This window comes from Vidua macroura, chromosome 25 (assembly GCF_024509145.1).
Source record: "Vidua macroura isolate BioBank_ID:100142 chromosome 25, ASM2450914v1, whole genome shotgun sequence".
Classification (NCBI taxonomy): domain Eukaryota; kingdom Metazoa; phylum Chordata; class Aves; order Passeriformes; family Viduidae; genus Vidua; species Vidua macroura.
Window position 1 is genome coordinate 1044138 of NC_071595.1, and position 17197 is coordinate 1061334.

General features: G+C 61.4%; 3 protein-coding genes across 6 annotated transcripts; all 3 read right to left on the bottom strand.

The window, feature by feature from the left end:
- Window positions 1-1814: 1814 nt before the first annotated feature.
- Window positions 1815-6248, bottom strand: GJA4 (gap junction protein alpha 4). Its single transcript, XM_053998894.1, has 2 exons — window positions 6133-6248; window positions 1815-5312 (listed from the first exon to the last, which is right to left on the bottom strand). The coding sequence occupies exon 2, from the start codon at window positions 5290-5292 to the stop codon at window positions 4261-4263; it is 1032 nt and encodes a 343-aa protein (XP_053854869.1). The 5' UTR covers window positions 5293-5312; window positions 6133-6248; the 3' UTR covers window positions 1815-4260.
- Window positions 6249-7661: 1413 nt separating this feature from the next.
- GJB3 (gap junction protein beta 3) lies at window positions 7662-10770 on the bottom strand. 4 transcript variants are annotated; one of them, XM_053998748.1, is made up of 4 exons: window positions 10690-10770; window positions 9566-9701; window positions 8282-9069; window positions 7662-7921 (listed from the first exon to the last, which is right to left on the bottom strand). In XM_053998748.1, exons 3-4 carry the CDS (start codon window positions 9037-9039, stop codon window positions 7882-7884), a joined length of 798 nt encoding a protein of 265 aa, XP_053854723.1. In that variant the 5' UTR covers window positions 9040-9069; window positions 9566-9701; window positions 10690-10770; the 3' UTR covers window positions 7662-7881. The 4 variants fall into 4 exon arrangements, with proteins under 4 accessions (XP_053854723.1, XP_053854722.1, XP_053854725.1 ...); XM_053998747.1 differs by lacking the exon at window positions 10690-10770 and adding an exon at window positions 10037-10201; XM_053998750.1 differs by lacking the exon at window positions 10690-10770 and adding an exon at window positions 10037-10201 and having other exon boundaries at window positions 7662-7986.
- A 3367-nt stretch (window positions 10771-14137) lies between these two features.
- LOC128818953 (gap junction beta-5 protein-like) lies at window positions 14138-16788 on the bottom strand. Its single transcript, XM_053998780.1, has 2 exons — window positions 16723-16788; window positions 14138-15667 (listed from the first exon to the last, which is right to left on the bottom strand). The coding sequence occupies exon 2, from the start codon at window positions 15641-15643 to the stop codon at window positions 14816-14818; it is 828 nt and encodes a 275-aa protein (XP_053854755.1). The 5' UTR covers window positions 15644-15667; window positions 16723-16788; the 3' UTR covers window positions 14138-14815.
- Between the last annotated feature and the right edge of the window lie 409 nt (window positions 16789-17197).

Here is a 17197-nt window from a genome sequence, read left to right on the forward strand (position 1 = left end):
CGAGCTGTGCCCCAGCTCACTGAGGGGACTGGGACAGCTGTGTCGGAGGGACAGTGACATCCCCCTGGCCATCCGGCACACCTGGATGGCAGCTCTGCATGTCCGCTTAGATCAGAGCAGGGATGCTCCAGCTGTGCAGGGCCGGGGATGAGGTGACCCTGTGCTGGCACCGGGGTGGCCCAAGGCCATTTGGGCCCTTCCTGCAAGGCCTGGAGTGAGGAAGCTTTGGGAGGAGAGGAGCAGGGTGGGAGCTGGCAGGCTGACAGGGACTCACACTCTGCTGTTCCCATCCTAGTGCAGTGCAGTGACCCCAGGACACCCCGGGCCTGCCCACAGTGGGGTGACCCCGGGACACCCAGGCCTTCCCACAGCACGGTGTCCCCACAGCCCCGGGACACGGCGGGTGCTCACCCCGCTCTGCTGGAGAGCAAATAGAACATCCCCTCAGCGTGTCTCCCACAGCCCCTGGAGACTTCTGCTCCCTCCCAGCCCCGGCTTTTCCCAGGCTCTGGTTTTGCCCTTTTTCTGAGAGCAGCCAAGTCTTTCCCAGCCTCCACGTCTCGCTTCCTGCTATGGCTCCCTCCATGCTGCTCCTTCTGTGGCCAGAAAAAGCCCTGAAATGCCGTGGGAGAGGAGCAGCTCTGCTCTACACCAAGTCACATCCCTCAAGCCATAGCTGGGGACAGCTACAGTGGAACATATTCCCTTCTCCCTGCACTGACTCTTCCTGCAGGTACGGCTCAGGGTTGGTTCTCTACGCCCAGCCCTCCAGGACCACTGTGGGCCCTTGTTTTTAGGCCACGTGGATTTCCCACACCACGAAAAGCCCCTGACTCTGCAGGCAGCAGCCTCTTCTTGCCTGGTGTTGCATCAGGATGATGCCCTGAGCTGCTGGCAGGGTTAGGAACCATGCCAGGGTGGGCACAGGGTGCTGGGCACTGCAGTCCTGGTGCCTCCACACGAGGAAGCGGCCGGGGGTGAGTGACAATGTCAGGATGCAGCTATTGAGTGCGTTTCCTCCCTCCTGCAGTTCTCACACGGGGCTGCATTGTCTGCCATGCCCGTGCATGGAGGGACCCTAGTGGAGGGCTAAATATAACCCAGGGGAGGAAGGGAGCTCCGTGGGGTTTGCTTTTCCTTCGCCGTGCACCGTTGGCAGTGGCTGGAAAGGGCAGGATTATTCCTGGTTTGGGGTTGCCCCAATAGTGGCTACTGTGGGCACAGAGTGCTGGGGTCAGGGCTCTGTGCCTGGCCCAGGAGGATGCTCCTGACTGCTCCCACTCCCCCTGAGGACACACCTGGGCATTGACAGGGCCCCGTGGGCAAGCGTGGCCACGCTGTGGCCCTGCCTGGCACCCTCCTGCCCAGCTCTCTACCCTTCTTCCCCCTCAGCTGTGATTCTGCTCCCACCTCGGCTCTTCCTGAGTGGGTCAGATTTAGATGCTGTTTGTTGTATGCTGGGAAAGGTTAAAAATAAACTCCTTGGTGCTTGGCCAGCATCTCAGGCAGAGCCTTTCAGGCAGCACAGCCCTCTGTCCCAGGCCATGGCAGAGCTGAGCCTGGCACGGACTTGTCCTAACTGGGAGGAGGGCAGAAACCTCCCTGCAGAGGAGCCCCAGGGCTCCTGGGGACTGTGACGGCATTAGACCAACATCCCCAGCAGGAATTGGGGTTCTGGGGAGTGTGTGGTCCCTCCAGGACTGGCAGAGCTGCCTCAAAGTGTTTCTTAACTCTGGGGGTGCCCATGGGAGCCCCCACTGTCTGTCCCCATCCCCGGGCTGTGCCAAAGGGCTCTGCTGGGCCAGCCTGGGCTCTTATCAGCTCCAAACTTTTATTTGCCTAAGGGCTGCCCGCCCACCTTCTGGGACGCTCTAGCCAACCCCAGCCCTGCTGCTGCCCCCTCCCCAGCCTGGCCCGCAGGTAAGCCCCTCGCTGTTGTTGTTGGCAGCACGTCCCGGCGGCGTGGGGTCACTGCAGCTGCCCCGAGCCGCTTTGTCACAACACGGGAACAATAGCGGGACACGGAGCTGTGTTTGTGCAGCGCCTGGGCACTGCACTATCCAGGCAAGGGTGGGGGGCGTCTCGGCCATCTTGTTTTCCACCTTCAGGGTCGCTCGGAAAAGTGTGATGCTCCCCCGGTGCCAACAAAAATAGGAGTCCAGGAGAGGGGAGGTGACCCGGGGACACTGTGGTGGGTAAACATGGCGTGGCTGCTCCGTTCCCTTTCACTCGGGTGTTTCCTCCTGACCCAGCGCACTGAGCTGCTCCCCCCAGAGCTGATACCTGGGGAGCTCTGGCATGTGCCCCCCATTGCACTGGAGTGGCCTGGGAGGTCCCAACTGGGCAACAGAGGGAGCAGGACAGGGTCCCTCCAGAGACAGTGAGAGCAGGGCAGGGTCGTTCCACACTGGATCTACCCCAGCTTCCTCCAGGAGGGCACAGGAAAGAGGGCACAGGGAACAGCTGGGAGCTGGTGGTGTGCCCAGACCCCCACCCCAGGGGGTTTCACCTCCCCTCGTCCCCAGCAGGGAGGAAGCCAAGGGTGGGCTCGGCTCCCAGCCCAAGGGCAGCACAGCTGGGTGCCTCCCTCCTCATTTCCTCCAGCGGCCGATGGCAGCGATACTGCCCCATATCACCCATATTTCATTTTCTCCGGGGTATTTTTAGCCTGTCCCACCCTCACTGGAGAGGCCCTCGACAGAGAGCAGGCTCTGCTCTGGCCGGGGAGCTAAACAACAGCCCCAGCCACATTGTGTGCCTTTATCTGTGGCTCATTTCCACCTATTATGCAGCCACGAGCAGCTCCGTGGCCTCTGCTGGGTTTATCTGCAGTGAGGGAGAGGTGCTGAGCTCTGCTTTGGGCCACCATGAGCCTGGGACGTGACAGTTCTGTGAAAACCCTGAATTAAGGCTGGGCTCAGGGAGACAGGAGGCCACAGCAGGGAGGGTTGTGCTTTCAGTGGGTGTGTGGCATCCACAGCAAAATTGGGCATCCACTTTCCCCTTCACCCCAGCCCCATCAGCCCCACAGGACAGCATTTCCCCCTCCCTCAGCCCCAAACCCTCACCTGCCCTCCTGGAGGCAGCAGGAAGCACAGACACACCACCTTCACCTTTTCTCATTCATCCAACTTTATTCAACAAGATGCAACACGGAATCTGCCAGGGGAAGGGAAACAGCGCTGAGGGCAGTGCCCACACCGCACCCTCACTCACACCTTGGTCACACAGGACCAGCAGCCCCTTGGTCACAGCAGGACAATCCCCTCTCACAGCATTCAGTGGGCTGGGGAAGTCAGGGTGACAGCTCCTGTGACAGCAGTTGGTCCTTCCACCCCCCTCAACCCCTCAGCCCACAGCAGGAGATGACTAGTGCAAAGTAATAAAAACCCAAAACCCCCAAACTTTCAGGTGCTGGGCTGATTCCTCCCTAAACCCCACGGGGCTCTAAGGCACACGGCCAGGCTGGACACAGCTCCCCAAAGTCCCTGCAAACTGCACCTTTAAGGCAGAAACTCCATGCTCAGCCCAGCAGGTTAAAAATAACTTAAAGGCACACATCCCATGGGAAAGAGCCCAGGGCCGGGAGGGGAGGAACTCACACTCCTGGGTCACCCACAGTGCCCCTGCAGCCTTTGGAATCTGCCGGTCACGGCAGAGCTGGCTTAACCCCTCTGTGTCCCATGGGGAGGGGGCAGCCTCTGCAGCCAACTCTGGGCAGATGCCAGGACCACTGGAATGGGATGGGGCTGGTGGCCAGGATCAGTCAGCGCTGCCCCAGCCCAGCTTTTCCCGGCAGTCCCCGGCCCAGCCTGCTCCGTGTGGAGGCTGGAGACGAGCAGCTTCCCACGGCTGCACTCCTGGCTCTCGTGCCGGCCGAGGCTCTGGGGTCTGGCTGAACCACAGCCCCCAATGGCCAGCAGCCTCCAGCCACGGCCTCGGGGACAGCCTGTTCCACGGCGTGGCTCCAGAGCTTTCTCCCTTTCCCACGGCAAGGCACACAGGACACGGCGTCCCAGGGAACTTCATGCAGTTTCCTTCCTTGCAGGGTCTGTGGGGAAAACCGGCGAGAGCGGAGGCTGCGCTCCACGGCCGTGCTCCCGAGCATCCCATCCCAGGGCGGGCAGGTCTCTGGAGCCTCCAGAGGGGAATGTGTAGAGCACAGAACCAGGCAGGAGGCAGCTGCCTGCCCGCAGCCAGCACCTTTGCAGGCACAAGGGACCGAGGAATGTCCCCCTGCCAGCCGGAGCCAGCCCGGCACTACACGTACTGCTTTTTAGAGGCTGAGCTCCCGGGCCGGCTGCCCGGCTTCTCCTCCGGGGCGGAGGCTTCAGCAAGCCCGGGGGCGTAGGGGTCCGGCAGGGGCCTGCTGCTGCTGCCCAGTGCCAGGTTCTCCTCGTTGCGGTAGTTGGCCCAGTTCTGCTCGCTGGAGAGCTTGTTGTAGGTCTGGTAGGAGGGCGCGTGGCTCTCAGCCATGGGCAGGAAGGGATAGTGCTTGGGCACGTAGGGACCCGAGACCATGTCATCCACAAAGGTGTCCTGGCTCGGTCCAGCTGGCCCTGACGCCTTCTTGATGTTGCTAAGCAGGTTCTTGCAGCACAGGTGGAAGAGCTCCAGGAGGTTCAGGACTAAGGAGATCAGGCCCATCACCAGCATGAAGATGATGAAGATGCTCTTTTCGGTGGGGCGGGAGATGAAGCAGTCCACCTGATGGGGGCACGGGTCCCTCTTGCACACATAGCGGGGCACCATGGAGAAGCCATACAGGTACCACTGGCCCACGAGGAAACCAGCCTCAAAGATGCTCTTGCAGATGATGCTGGTGATGTACGTCCACATCAGCGCCCCTCGGATCTTGAGCCGCCCGCTCTCTGTCATGTAGATCTTGGACATCTTCTTCTCCAGGTCTGCCAGGGCCTCCTCAATCTTCGGGTCCTTGCTGTGGACAGCCCGAAGCTCGCTCTCCTTCTTCTTCAGCTTCTCCTCCTTGCGGGAGAGATACACAACGTGGCCTAGGTAAATCAGGGTCGGGGTGCTGACGAAGAGGAACTGGAGCACCCAGTAGCGGATGTGGGAGATGGGGAAGGCTTTGTCATAGCAGACGTTGGTGCAGCCTGGCTGCTTGGTGTTACACACGAAATCCGACTGCTCGTCCCCCCACACAGACTCCCCGGCCAGGCCCAGGATGAGGATGCGGAAGATGAAGAGCACGGTGAGCCAGATCTTCCCGATCACGGTCGAATGCTCCTGGACTTGGTCCAGCAGTTTCTGCAGGAATTCCCAGTCACCCATCTTCTAGGAACCCTTTGCCTCTGCCAGCAGAGAGAAGACAGCAGCCACGTCAGTTCCCTGTTTCCATGCTGGGGAGCACAGGGCAGATGTGACCACCTAAACCCCGTGCTTTTTCAGGATATAGCTGCTCTGCACAGTGTCCCAGCAAACCCTCTGAGGAACATCCCACTTCTGAGGGAGGGAGGGTTCCAGGCAGTGTTTAGGAGCCCCAGAGAGCTCCTCCTACACAGTGCAGGAACAGAGGGCTGGGAGAGACAGGGATTCTCCCCTCCCAGCAGCACCCACAGCTCGTGGCTCTCCTGGCCACTCCAAGGACAGCCCGCAGCTCCTTGGGGCTGCCCAGGGAGCTCAGGGCACCTGAAGAGGAGGCACCATGGGGCCTCACAAATTTGCTGCTGCCCTGGCTTTCCCAAAAAGCAGAGAGCAGGGTGGTCTAGAGGGGAAGCACAACCCCTTGGGGTACAGCTGCCACCCCAGCGCCTATTCAGGGCTTACCCCAAACTGGACGGACAGCCCCTCACCAGCTGCCTTGCTGCGGGGCGATGGATTCCCAGCCTCAGTCCCCTCCCATCGCCAGGGGATCCCCAGCACCGCTCACCACCCTGCTGCCGCTCCCGGGATCCTGGGGAGCCAAGCCCGCACCCCGCGGGCGCTCAGCCCGGCTGTGAGGGAGGGACAGGGCGGCCGCAGCCCCGGCTCCTCATTAACCGCTGCTAATTAAGCAGAGAAGCGCCGGCTGTGCCGTTAAAGGAACCCCCGGCAGCGGTGGGGTGCCCCGTCCCCGGCCCGGTGTCCCCTGGCGGTCGCGGTGTCCCGGCAGTCCCGGGTGCCCGCACTCACCTCCGCCGCGCCGGGCACGTCCCGCCGGGCTCGGGCCGCGCTGAGTGTGAGGGGTCGGACCGGGTGGCTCCGGTTATTCGGGGCCCGGGGAAGCCGGAGGAGGAGCGTGGGCAGGAAACTGGGGGCCGGGGCTTAGTACCGGGCCGGGCCGAGCTGCAGGTGTGCCGGGCCGCCCCCTCCCGCGGCCCCCGGACGAGGGGGCGGCCCCGGCGGGCGGGGCGGGGGCGGCCGGACCCGTCGGGGCCGAAGCTGGGGGAAGCCCGGGTGCCTCCCGCACTCTCATCTACGGCTGCGGGTCCGCCACTGGGCAAACCCGCTGAGCCAGAGACCCCGGGATGCTCCGTCCCCTGCCCCGTGTCCTGGAGAGGTTTAGTTCCCTCCCCGGCGGGGTGTTTCGGGGACGCTCTGCTCCCCGCCCGGTGTCCCGGGGATGTTCCGTCCTTGCCCGGACCGCGGCTGCGGCGCTCGTGGTTTGCCCCCGAGGGTCCGTGCGGCGCGGCGGGCGCTGGGTGGTGCTGGAGCCCCACCGGAGCCCGGCTGCGGTCCCGCATCCCGCCCGTTCCCGGGATGGGCCCCGCCGTTCCTTGGATGAACCCCTCCGTGCCTGGCCCCCTTCCCGCATCCCGCAGGCTCCCGGGCTGAGCCCCACCAGCGCCCAGTTGCGATCCCGCATCCCGTGGGTTCTCGGGATGAACCCCACCGGAGCCCGGCCGGGAGCTCCCGCGCAGGTTCCAGCCGGAGCTTTGCCGTCGGGGGTCTCAGCACACCCCGCCACGCTCGTGGGGCTGTGAAACGCGGGCGGGCCGAGCGGAGCTGGGAACGGCGGACCCTCCCTCCGCTAGTGCTGCTTAAGGAGAGATTAAATGGAAATCATTTCTATTTATTGTAATATTTATCAAGGTTTAGTAAATAATTGATGCTCATCCCTCCTTGATTTCCTTGGGGGCCAGCGTGAGGTTCTGCTGAATTAAAGTTTAACGACGCGTGACGAGCTGGAGGAGGCGGAACGGGCGGACGTGAGCTCGGCTGTGGGCTCAGCCAAAGCCCAGCTCATGCGGATGAGAAGGACCTGGCTGTGGGCTCCTGAGGAACCTGTGCAAATCCATGTCTTCTGCCCTCACCAGTCCCACGGTTTCCAGTGTGCAGAGGAGATCTTGGTGTCTCCAAACGCGACATTCATTGGCCTTTTGGATCTGTAGCTTGTGCCGTGTGTGATGTGCATCTGAGGTGAGGGGGGACACAGAGGCACCAAGGCAAGCAGCAGAGCCAGCAAGGGCATTTGGGCAGCACATGGCTTGGTGCTTGTGTGAGCCAAGGGGGAGAAATGGCAAACTGGGCAAACTGGGCCAGCAGAACAGTTGCCAACAGACTGGAGCCCTGGTCCATTGTCATTACTTTGGGTGCATGAAGAGAGCTCTGGCCACGGAGCCCAGAATTCCTTTGGTTTCTTGGTACAAAAGAAAGCAGTGCATGTGTGAGGCCCAGTGAACTGGGAGGACTGGCATGCTCTGGGTGACACCAGCCCTGGCTGGGCACCAGCTGGGTGCACTCACACCCAGCATGGGAGCAGCAGAGCTGCAGGACCCAAGAGAAGCTGCGGGACACAGAGGATCTGTGTGCTGCTCTGATGTCCATGCTTGTGGCACTGCCACCTGCAGAGCTCCAGGGCTGCCCTTGCCTTACCTGTGTCTGCTCAGGCACCCGTGGGTCTCTCTCCAGGGACGTTACTTTGCTGGGTTTAGTCATTTTTCACACGGGTCGACTCTTGAGGGTTTGAGGATTTGGCAGGCTGGAAAAGCCAAGTTGAGGGGAATGTGAGCTGGCTGGGACGGGTGAGCTCACAGCTCTTCTCCTCTGTGGGAAGAACAGACACACTCAGGTATGGCTGTGGACAGCCAGCACCCACCTGCCACCGAGCGTGTCCCCCCCACTGGGACAGCCAGGGACGTGCCCGTGGTCCCTAGCAGGAGAGTTCCCATGGATGTGTCCCCCTCCCCTTACAGCCAACAGAGGTCCTGGTTGAAGCGTCTGGTGGTGGCACCACTGCTGGTCACCCGTGGTGCCCACCATCCCTGGCACATACCAGGACACTTCTTTCCCCACCACCCTTCCCAGCACCCCTCAGACAGCAGTTAGGGCTGCCACACACCTGGGCTGGGACTTGTTGTCCTTCTCCTCTGACTTGATGTGACAGTGGCAGGTGGAGGCCTTGCTGTAGCTGACGGAGCGCTTGGTGGATTTCCTCCATTTCCTTGCCCTCTGGACAGCTCGCTTGAAGATGAGGTAGAAGATCTCACAGACGGTGAGGACGATGCAGATGGAGGAGGCTCCGACCATGAAATAGGTGAAGACCCTTTTCTCGGTTGGCCGAGCGATGTAGCAGTCCACGGTGTTGGGACAGGGATCCACGTTGGAGCACTTGACCAGCCGTGGCAAATCGAAGCTGTCCCACATCTTGTGGAGGAGGTAGAGGAACAGGATCTCTATGATAAGCTTGAAGATGAGGCTGAACAGGTAGGTCCACCACAGCCCGCCGTGCTTCTTGCCCGTGTTGCTGTAGAGCTTGGGGCAATTCTCTCCATTCTTCTCCCGGTTCTTCCTCTCGCGGTCCTCCCTGTAGGCCACGTGCATGATGACCAGGAGGGAAGGACAAGTGACAAAGATGAGCTGCAGAGCCCAGAGGCGGATGTGGGAGATGGGGAAGAAGTGGTCATAACACACGTTGGTGCAGCCCGGCTGCCGTGTGTTGCAATCAAAGTCCTTCTGCTCATCGCCCCAGACCTTCTCGGCCGCCACCACGTAGACCAGCACACGGAAGACGAAGACCATGGAGAGCCAGATGCGGCTGAAGGCTGTGGAGTACTTGTTGACCCCGCTGAGCAGCGCCTGCAGCGTTTTCCAATCCATGGCAGCCGAGGGAGGCCAGAGTCACCCGACCTGGAGAGGCAGGAGGAGCAATGGGAGACACCACTGGGGCTGCACATCTCTCGCTGCACTAGATCTCACTGACCACTGAACCTTCTCCCCCACCACATTGCACTCATCTAGGATGGGGGCTCTTCACCCTTGCAGACAGTGGGGCTACAGAAAGTGAGAGTCCGTGTGTGTCACAGTCTGCATGTCACAGTCTGTGTGTGTCACCAGCATGTCACCCTGGCCAGCACTCTGCTCCTGCTCCGGCAGCAACGCCAGAGGTTCTGACGGCCAAACCGGCTCTGCAGCTCAGCCTGGGGCTGCCCAGTGTGAGGAGGGAGACACGCTAAGCCTGACCCGGAGCTTTGCTACACCTGGATTTACAAACCCAGGTGGTTTTTACAACCCTTTGGGCTGTGAAGGTGTCTGCCTTGCAAAGGGATTCCCAGAGCACTGGGTTGCTCTCGCTTTTAAGGAATTGCTGCTGCCTGTTGCCCACCCAGTGCCTTCCGAGACGTACCTGGAGGAGGCTCAGGCTTCTTCCCCGCTCACCAGGGGCTGTGGGGTGGGAAGTGTCCAGCACGGGGCATAGCCAGGGCACGATGGCAGACTGGTGATCAGAGTCCTCTCATCTGGTGCACTGTGGTGTCCCAGGGCTGTGGGGTCGGAACAGAACCTGGTGCCAGGGCTGTTCCTCTGCCCGTGGCCACACACCTTCACTCACTGCCCCATCTGAAACCAGATCTTCCTCCCTGGCAAACCCTTGGCCGGGAGTCAGGGTGGGGAGCAATCACTGTGTTCCCACCCAACCCTTGGATTTAAAACTGGGAGAGGGGAGCTGCTGTTTTGCCCGTGAAAGCCGGTGCTGACGGAACCTGGAGCCTCTGCATGCCCCCAGAGCCTGTGCCCCCTCACCAGCCTGCCAATTCACCCATGACCCCATCCCTGGCGCCAGTGAGACCAACCCAGCACCCAGGTGCCCATAACCCACCTGCCCAGCACCCGTGTGCCCGGTTCAGCCCAGCGCTGGCTCCAGTCATGGACCCGCAGCGGAGCAGGAAGGAGTTGTGATCTCCGTGCCAAGCTCTGTGCCAGTCCCCGTGGCAGGGGGTGTGTGCAGCACAGTGTGAGCCCCCACGGGCTCCCCAGTGCTGGATGGCAGCCAGGCAGAGCACGGGCAGCGCTCGGGTGTGCTCAGCTGTGCCGGCAGTGCCGGATTGCCTCCCGCAGAGCCCGGCACCCTTGCCAGCCCCCGGGATGCCAACCCACTGCGTCACAGCCAGGTCCTGCCCCGTGTGGGCGCAGGGCGTTGGACCCGGCAGCGCCCCGCTCCCACCGAGGCTGCAAACTCAGCAGAACCACTTTTCTCGGGGGGTCTCTGCCTCTTTTGGGAGTGGGACAGAGGTGCAAGGCCTGGGGTGGCCATTGCTGCCCCTCGGGGTGCCACGCTGTGCCATCCCCCTTCATCACCCCATGGGATGGGGACCCTGGCACGGCCTGTGGGGTCCCGATGTGGCACTGTGGGATGTTGGGATCCCCACAACTGACCCCACAGTCACAGCAGCTCCAGGTCCCACCCCGTTACACCGCGGGGCTGTCCCCCCTCAGCCCTGGCAGCCCCGGAGTACCCTGTGCCCCAGGTACCTGTCCAGGTGGGAGAGCCAGAGGAAGGTGTCTGGATTCGGGTGCCTCTCAGAGCAGGGAAGCTCCTTCCCAGCCGCAGCCCTCCTGCACACGCAGGGTTTGTCTGAGCGTGTGAGGGGAGGGGAAGGGTGCTTGGTTTGGTTCCCAGTAACTGGGTGAGTCTGGCAAACAGCTCCCGGAGAGGTTCTTGCCGCGCACATGCACACACACGCTCGGCTTGAACAACAAAAGGCGGGTCAAGTCCTGCAGGGAGATCAGCACAGACGCATTCCTCCACAGGAAACACCAGCAGCTCCTTCCAGGTGAGGTGCCATCCCCTGCAGGGGTGGTCTGGGCACTGCAGACTCAGCAGCAGGACCAGAGACCTTGCGCCGTGCCCCAGCTGTGAGCCCACCAGCAAAGCGCTGCTGAGAGTCCCAGATTACACAACTGTAACCCACTTTTGAAATGATTTTGCCTTAGTAATAGTTTTGCAACAGCTCATCGGTATCTCCAGCCTACAGGAACTTGCAGGCACCGCCCTGGTGGGGCCGGTGTGGCCAGATGGGACCTTTCCCATGGAGCAGGGTGGCACCAGGGTCCCCGTGTGGACCCTGCTCTGCTGCTGCCACATGCCGCACCCCCACTGGACCTGGGAGGTGACCCTGAGGGGGTGTCCCTCTCCCCAGAGCTTCCAGGAGGCTGAGTCACCCCATCCCACCGGATGTCCCATGGATCAGCCGCGATAGATGCCTGTGCCGATTTAGCCGGGCAGGAATGCACTTCCCTGCACTCACCTGGTTTCTAGAGTGCCCCGAGGCTTCCCTGGAATCCTCAGGCACACCCTGGGGCCGATCAGCCGTGCTGGAGCCACCTCGGCACCTCGCCAGGGCCACCCCTCCCGTGGGACACGTCTGAAGAGCCCCAGGGTGCTTGGTGCCAGCAGAGATTTGCTCCCTGCTCTCCTGGCAGACAAGGAGCAACTTGCCCAGAGGCTTTTTGTCTCCAGGAGGCCAAATAAAGCCAGTGAGGGTTTGCCAGGCCGGGGACAATGGAATGGGAGCCCGGGAGACCCAAAGCAAACCCTGGTGGGAGCCTGGGCGTGCAGGATGGGGTGAGCCTGGAGGAGGGGACAGCCACGGGCACCCCAATCCCAGATGAGAGCCACGCAGGGGCTCCGGAGCCTCCCTTCACCCCGGAGCTGCCCGGGTCAGGAATTTGAGCTATGTTGATGCAGAGGGCTGGTGTGAAAGGAGCTCAGCAGGAATCTGGGGGCTGTGGCCTGTGAGGTGAAAAACCCTGGAGAGAGGGAAGTTGTCGAGCACTGGCAGCTCTGATTCCTTGCAGAGCTGCTCCCTGCCCCACGGCCAAACCCTGTAAGGGCCAGCTGAAGAGCGGGGCCGGATCACCCCTGGGCAGCCTCTTGCCTGCAGTTTTGGAATTTCTGGAGCGGCCATGTGGTCACGGTGGGAAAATTCAGGTGCATTGGGCATGGGCAGAAGATCTCCCTCAGGCAGTTGGGTGGGGAGCTGAAACAGCCCGTGCTTCGCAGTGTTTGAAATGCTGAGCTGGGTGTTTGGGGAAATCCATAAATCCATCAAGAGGCACATCCCTGCGCCCACACTGGTAGCGGGGGCGCAGGGACAAGGTGCCAGCGTGGTTCTGCAGATCTCAGCACTTGGGAGCTTCAGGGATATGCCCAGGACATGTCACCCTGGTGCCACCCCGCTCCCACGCAGCAGGGTGACAGCTGAAAGGCCTCAGTGCCAGATGTGAGCACTGAAACACCCAGTGACTTAGGGAGGCCCAACCTTGGCTCCTCCATAAAGGAAAAACCCAAGCCGTGGAGCTGGTGGATGCCAAACCAGCAGGGGAAAAAACCCCAAAACCCTTTTTAGAAGAATCTTAAATGGGGCATGGCAGGATTCTGTGCCTGCCAACAGCTGTCCCCCTCCAGGGCCACATCCCCAGGGACAAGACTCCCCTGCAAGAACAGGGCAGAGAAGTCGTGGGGTCCTGAGAGCCAGCAGCCAGGGCTGGACATAAATCAGAGAGATTCTGATTTATCAGAATCAGAGAGATTCTCCTCAATTCCCAGCAGACAGGCGGGTTTTGGCCAGGGCAGAAACAAGCCCAAGCTGGGAAGGCCAATTTACCCTGACCTGTGCACGCAATCCCTTCCACATCCCTGCCTGGGCTGGAGTTAGTGGTGAGTTTCTTTAAAATCCCCTCACCCCAAAATTTAGGTGGTCTTCTGGGACCCCACAAGCAAATACAGGGAATTTCCTGTGTGAGGATGCAAAATCTGGGAAGTGTTCAGCTTTTATTGTGACACACGCCCTGGTTTGCTGACCCTGCATCCCAGGAGGTATCCCAGTATCCAGACCCCCATTTTTGCAGCACCAATATCAAAACAAGCAGCCAAATGCTCCCGTTTTTCTGGCTGACTGCTGCTGATCCCAAGCCTGGATGATGCAAGACACCCAGAGCTCTGCAGTGTTTGCTCTGAGCACGACAAAACGGCTCAACAACATCCAGCAAGGGGAATTTCAGGTGTCTCACAATGGGCAGCAGCTCCAGCTGTGCTTTGGTGCGTGGAAGTGGGACAGGGTGGTTTTTCTGGGGCTCGTCTCTGTCCCCATTAGTGCTTGCAGAGGGGAACTTCTCAGGGTTTCACGCTCCAGCCTGGAGCAGGAGTGGCCGACCTTGCTGGAAAACAAACAGCCCAGCCCATGCTCTTTAATTCGGAGCAATGGCTCGTACACAAAGAACAACTTGTGTCCTCTGACGTTATGCACTTCCTAAAGAAAACTTTCAGGTGGATAATCCAGCAGAGGAGTGGATGGAGGGAAGGCAGTGCCAGCACAGCTTCCCCTGAGAAGTGGAGAAAATTCTGTGTGTATTTCACCCTCTGCCTCTCTGACCCCAAAGGTCCCCAAACTCCATGTGTCAGCACAAGGAGCTGCTGTGGGCTCAGAGGGCTCAGTGCCTGTGGCCAGGATCCCCCCAGGGCTTCTCCACCATCCTCACCCCCACCAGTGGCTGGTTCAGTCTCTGCCCTCCCATCCAGCAGTGCTGCAGCCCTGCTTGCTCTTGGCTTCCCTTCAGCTCTGCCTGTCCTCAGCATCCCCTTGGGTCCAGCAGCCCCTCAGCCTCCCCTCCAGCTGTGGGAAAGAGCTCCGCTTTGCCCATGGAGGGTCTCAGCTGGATCACTGCAATGATCTGTCGCTGAGAATGGCCTCGGTCACATAAAGGACACAGCGATGGTGTTCCCTTGCCCCCTGTGCCACTTCCTTTGGGACAGAGCCAGGGAGCGCTGGCCCTGCCACTGCTCATGGAAAAAATAATTATCACACCCTCTGAGCAAAGCAAAACCAGTAACAGATCGAGCTGCATGTTCAATGTTAATGTTGCTTGTGAGTGCATTTGCCATGAAATTATTGTTAATTATTCATGTCGGCTAATGCTCAGCTGCCTCTGATGGCCTCGGAAATGGCAGCACCGCCCGTGTCACGGCCGAACGCGATGTATTACAACAATAAACGAGATCAGATTCTGCCATTTAATGTTATTGTTTAATCAATGCTTGGGGTGGTTTTCCTCTCCTGTGTTTGGCTGTTTTGCTCAGGTGTTTTGCCCTGGCCAGGCAGGATGATCCAGCAGCTCACAGCGGGCTCTGCCTGCCTGGCTGGATCCTCACGCCTGCGCTTCGCCGCGGTGGCTGCGGCACCAGGGACCTGCTCTTGTCCCCAGTCAACTAATAGGTGTTATTAATGACAATTGCATCAGTTTGAGGTGGCCCAGACACCCACTGAGTGGCTGATGGAGGGTGAGAGATGGGGAGAAGGGTTTCCTGGGGGATCAGGGTGTCTGTCCTGGCTGGTACAGGCTCAGAGTCTGGGCACCACTGTTAGCTCACAGCTGCCATGGAGCTGCTGCTCCCTGTCACTGCCAGGGACAGCACGCGTTCTACAGCCCCTGCTTTACCCCAAATTCAGCAGGATGATGTAAATGCCTTTCCCAGGACAGGAGAGGCAGAGACCCCTCAGGCACAGCCCAACTCCAGGGTGCTGCCACCCTCAGCACTCCTGCACTGGAGCACAGAGGAGGGAGAGCAGCCAGGAAGTTGCAGGCCAGGTGAGCAGCCCTAGGAACGAGCCTCATCCTCGGACAGCGTGCTGGGGCAGGAGGCTGTGAGCGGGACGGTGGCCGTGGGGGGTTTGTAGTCAGGCCCATGGAACACCTGCCTGCCCGTGCCCACGGGGTCGGCGCAGGACACGGGGCAGTCGTGGCTGTGCCGCCGGCTGTCCCCTCCTCCGGCCTCCAGGCACTCGTGGCACCGCTTCCCGATCAGGTAGGTGGCCTCGATGAGGTTCAGCACCACGCAGATGCAGGTGGTGACCACCATGAAGAGGGTGAAGATGTTTTTCTCGGTGGGCCGGGAGATGAAGCAGTCCACCACGTTGGGGCAGGGCGGCAGCTCGCACTTCACCACCCGGGGCAGCGTGTAGTTCCTGTAGAAGCGGAAGAAGATGTAGAGGAAGACCACGTCCACGCTGGCCTTGAAGATGAGGCTGAGCAGGTACGTCCACCAGAGCCCGCCCCGCTTCTTGCCGGGGTTGGGGTAGATGCGGCGATAGTTGTCCCCTTTGATCTCACGGAGCCTCTCCTCCTTGGCCTCCCTGTAGGCCACGTGCATGAGGACCAGGAGGGACGGACACGTCACCAGGATGAGCTGCAGGGCCCAGAGGCGGATGTGGGAGACGGGGAAGAAGTGGTCAAAGCAGACGTTGGTGCAGCCCGGCTGCCGTGTGTTGCAATCAAAGTCCTTGTGGTCATCGCTCCAGACCTTCTCGGCCGCCACCACGTAGACCAGCAGGCGGAAGATGAAGACGAGGGAGAGCCAGATGCGGCCGAAGGCTGTGGAGTACACATTGACGGCACGGAGGAGCCCCTCAAACGCCCCCCAGTTCATGGCTCCCCGGTCCTGTTAGCCAGCCTGGGAAGAGAGAACACACAGACACTGAAGCAGCAGCAAAAGGTCCCCACTGGAGCTCCCTGCGTGCACCAAAGCACCGAGCCGTGCTCCTGGGACCATCTCTGACCTGTGCTGGCACGCAGGGACACCGCTGGCAGCACAGACCTGCTCTGGGTGACACGTGTCCTCCAAGCCTTGTCCCCCACTCTGGGAGCACGGGGACCTGACAAACGCTCGGGGTTTCTGCCCCAGCCACATCATCCTCCAGCCACCTCCGGCTCAGCCCCCATCCCGCCCCAGCTCCCGCCTCGTTGCCCAGGTATTTGTTATTAATTTCCCTTACGTTGCCAGGCCTGGCCCAGGCAGACAACAAATAGGAGCAGCCGGGGCGTGACTGCTCCGGCTGCGCTGCCGCGTCCTCTCCCATCGCTGGAATCTGCCGTCGCCTCCGTGCTCCCCCGGCCAGCGCAGGAGCCCGGTGCCACCGCTCCGTGTCCCCACGCCCCGGGGAGCCCGCGGCAGGGCAGAGGCAGCGGCTGGGCTGGGGGGCTGCAGCGCCGAGGGGCTGCCGTGGGGCCGGGCAGCCAAAACAACCAATTTTCACCGACCCCAGGCACCTGCGTGGCCGATTTGACCCCGATGTGACTTGCATCGTGCCAGATAAACGCACCCCATGCGCCGTGGAGCTGCAGCAAAGACTCCCAGGGCTGCGTTTGGCACTGGATCTCCTTTAAATGTTTTGCCTGCCGGTGAAATAACAAGATTCCCCCTCGCCGAGGGGTGAACGCATCCCCTGCTCTGCACAGCTCAGCCAGTGCACCCACCCGCAGGACTGGAGTGACCACGGACGCTCCCGTTCGCGTCCCTCCCGTGGGAGCCGGTGGCTCCCGGCTCACGGTGGCTCCCCGGAGGAGCGCACAAACCCCAGATTCCTCCTTCCCTGTGCACGCTGCCGGCAGCAGCGCAGGCCGTGCCCATCTCCCTGGTGCCAGGCCGGGCAGACGCACTTCCCCAGCGCCCTCCCCACCTCCTCGGGGCCGGGGGTCGCGGCAGAGGGGGGTCCCCAGGCCGCTCACCTGCGGGTGTCCCTCGGCGGCGCTGCTGCGGGTCGGCGCCTGCCCAGGGCAGGAGCGCATCGCCCGGCACAAAAGACAGCACATGAGTCATCCCCGCGCTCCTGGGAGCGAGGAGGAGATTCCCGGGGGAAGGGATGAGGCTCCAGGCCGATCCCCACGTGTCGCAAGGAATGCCAGATTTCCCGAGGCGAAGGGCGGCCCCGCAGCGCTGCCGTGCCGGGAAGGGCTGAGCCGGCTGCTCCGCCGTGGGGAGGGGTGGGAGCTCAGGGCTGTCAGTCCTCAGCTTCTGCAGGGATGTTCAGCACAGCCTGGGGTCCCTCCTTGCCTTCCCTGCGCCCATTCCCCCTTCCTCCAAAGTGGCCGAAGCCCTGGGAGTCCCTGCCCACAGCACCGGCAGCCTCTCAGCCGAACGCTGCCCTTTATAATCCTTTTTTATTGAAACTTTGCACCATGGCAATAATTTAGCAGAGTCTTT